The sequence below is a fragment of the Psammomys obesus genome, unplaced genomic scaffold (genome assembly GCF_907164565.1).
Source record: "Psammomys obesus unplaced genomic scaffold, mPsaObe1.curated_primary_1811, whole genome shotgun sequence".
In the NCBI taxonomy this organism is placed as follows: Eukaryota; Metazoa; Chordata; class Mammalia; order Rodentia; family Muridae; genus Psammomys; species Psammomys obesus.
This window is the reverse complement of record NW_026593286.1, coordinates 7289069-7289648: the sequence shown is the minus strand read 5'-3', so window position 1 is coordinate 7289648 and position 580 is coordinate 7289069. Positions and strand designations below refer to the sequence as shown.

The 580-nt window shown below is 75.5% G+C and overlaps 1 protein-coding gene across 1 annotated transcript in view; it reads left to right on the top strand.

The window, feature by feature from the left end:
- Window positions 1-580, top strand: part of CUNH2orf72 (chromosome unknown C2orf72 homolog) — a 9436-nt gene that overhangs the window by 793 nt on the left and 8063 nt on the right. The window contains exon 2 of the mRNA XM_055616484.1: window positions 3-333. Within this exon, the coding sequence (XP_055472459.1) occupies window positions 3-333 (331 nt within the window). The remainder of the gene's footprint in view (window positions 1-2; window positions 334-580) is intronic.

The window sequence follows — 580 nt, the reverse complement described above, 5'->3', positions numbered from 1 at the left end:
CCATCCGCGCGCGGCTCGTCTTCGTGCTGTGCCGCGCGGGGTCGCTGGCCGCCCGGGAGCCGCGGCGCCGCCTGCGGGAGATGCTGCGGGACGTGCGCGGCCGGAGGCGGGAGGGCGCCGCGCTCGTAGGGGTCCTGGTGACGGACGCGGGAGCCGAGGACGCGGCGGCGCCCGGGCTGCGGCTGCTCGAGGCGCTGCTGCGCGCCGTGTTCGGCCGCCAGGTCGGGGGCCCGGTGCAGGCGGCCGCCTTCAGTCCCGGCTGCCCGGCCTCCAGCCTGGCGGTCCAGGAGGCGGCCTGCAGGGCCCTGCACGCTGCCGGGCCGGGACGACCAGGTGAGGCTGCTCGCGCGGGGTCGGGCTCCGCACGGGTGCGGGCGTCCGGGGAAGCCTTCAGACCCCGTAGTCCGGTTGACCCTCCTTTAGGCCACCCAGCTCTGCTGTGCACCCAGGTAAACTGAGGCCCGGAGCAGGGAGGTCCCCAGCACGAGGCCTCTCAGCCTAAAGTGAGCAGGAGTTGAGTCATTCAGGCTAGATCCCGACTGCACGTGACGTGGGGGGGGGGGGAGGGGGCCTGGGGGGG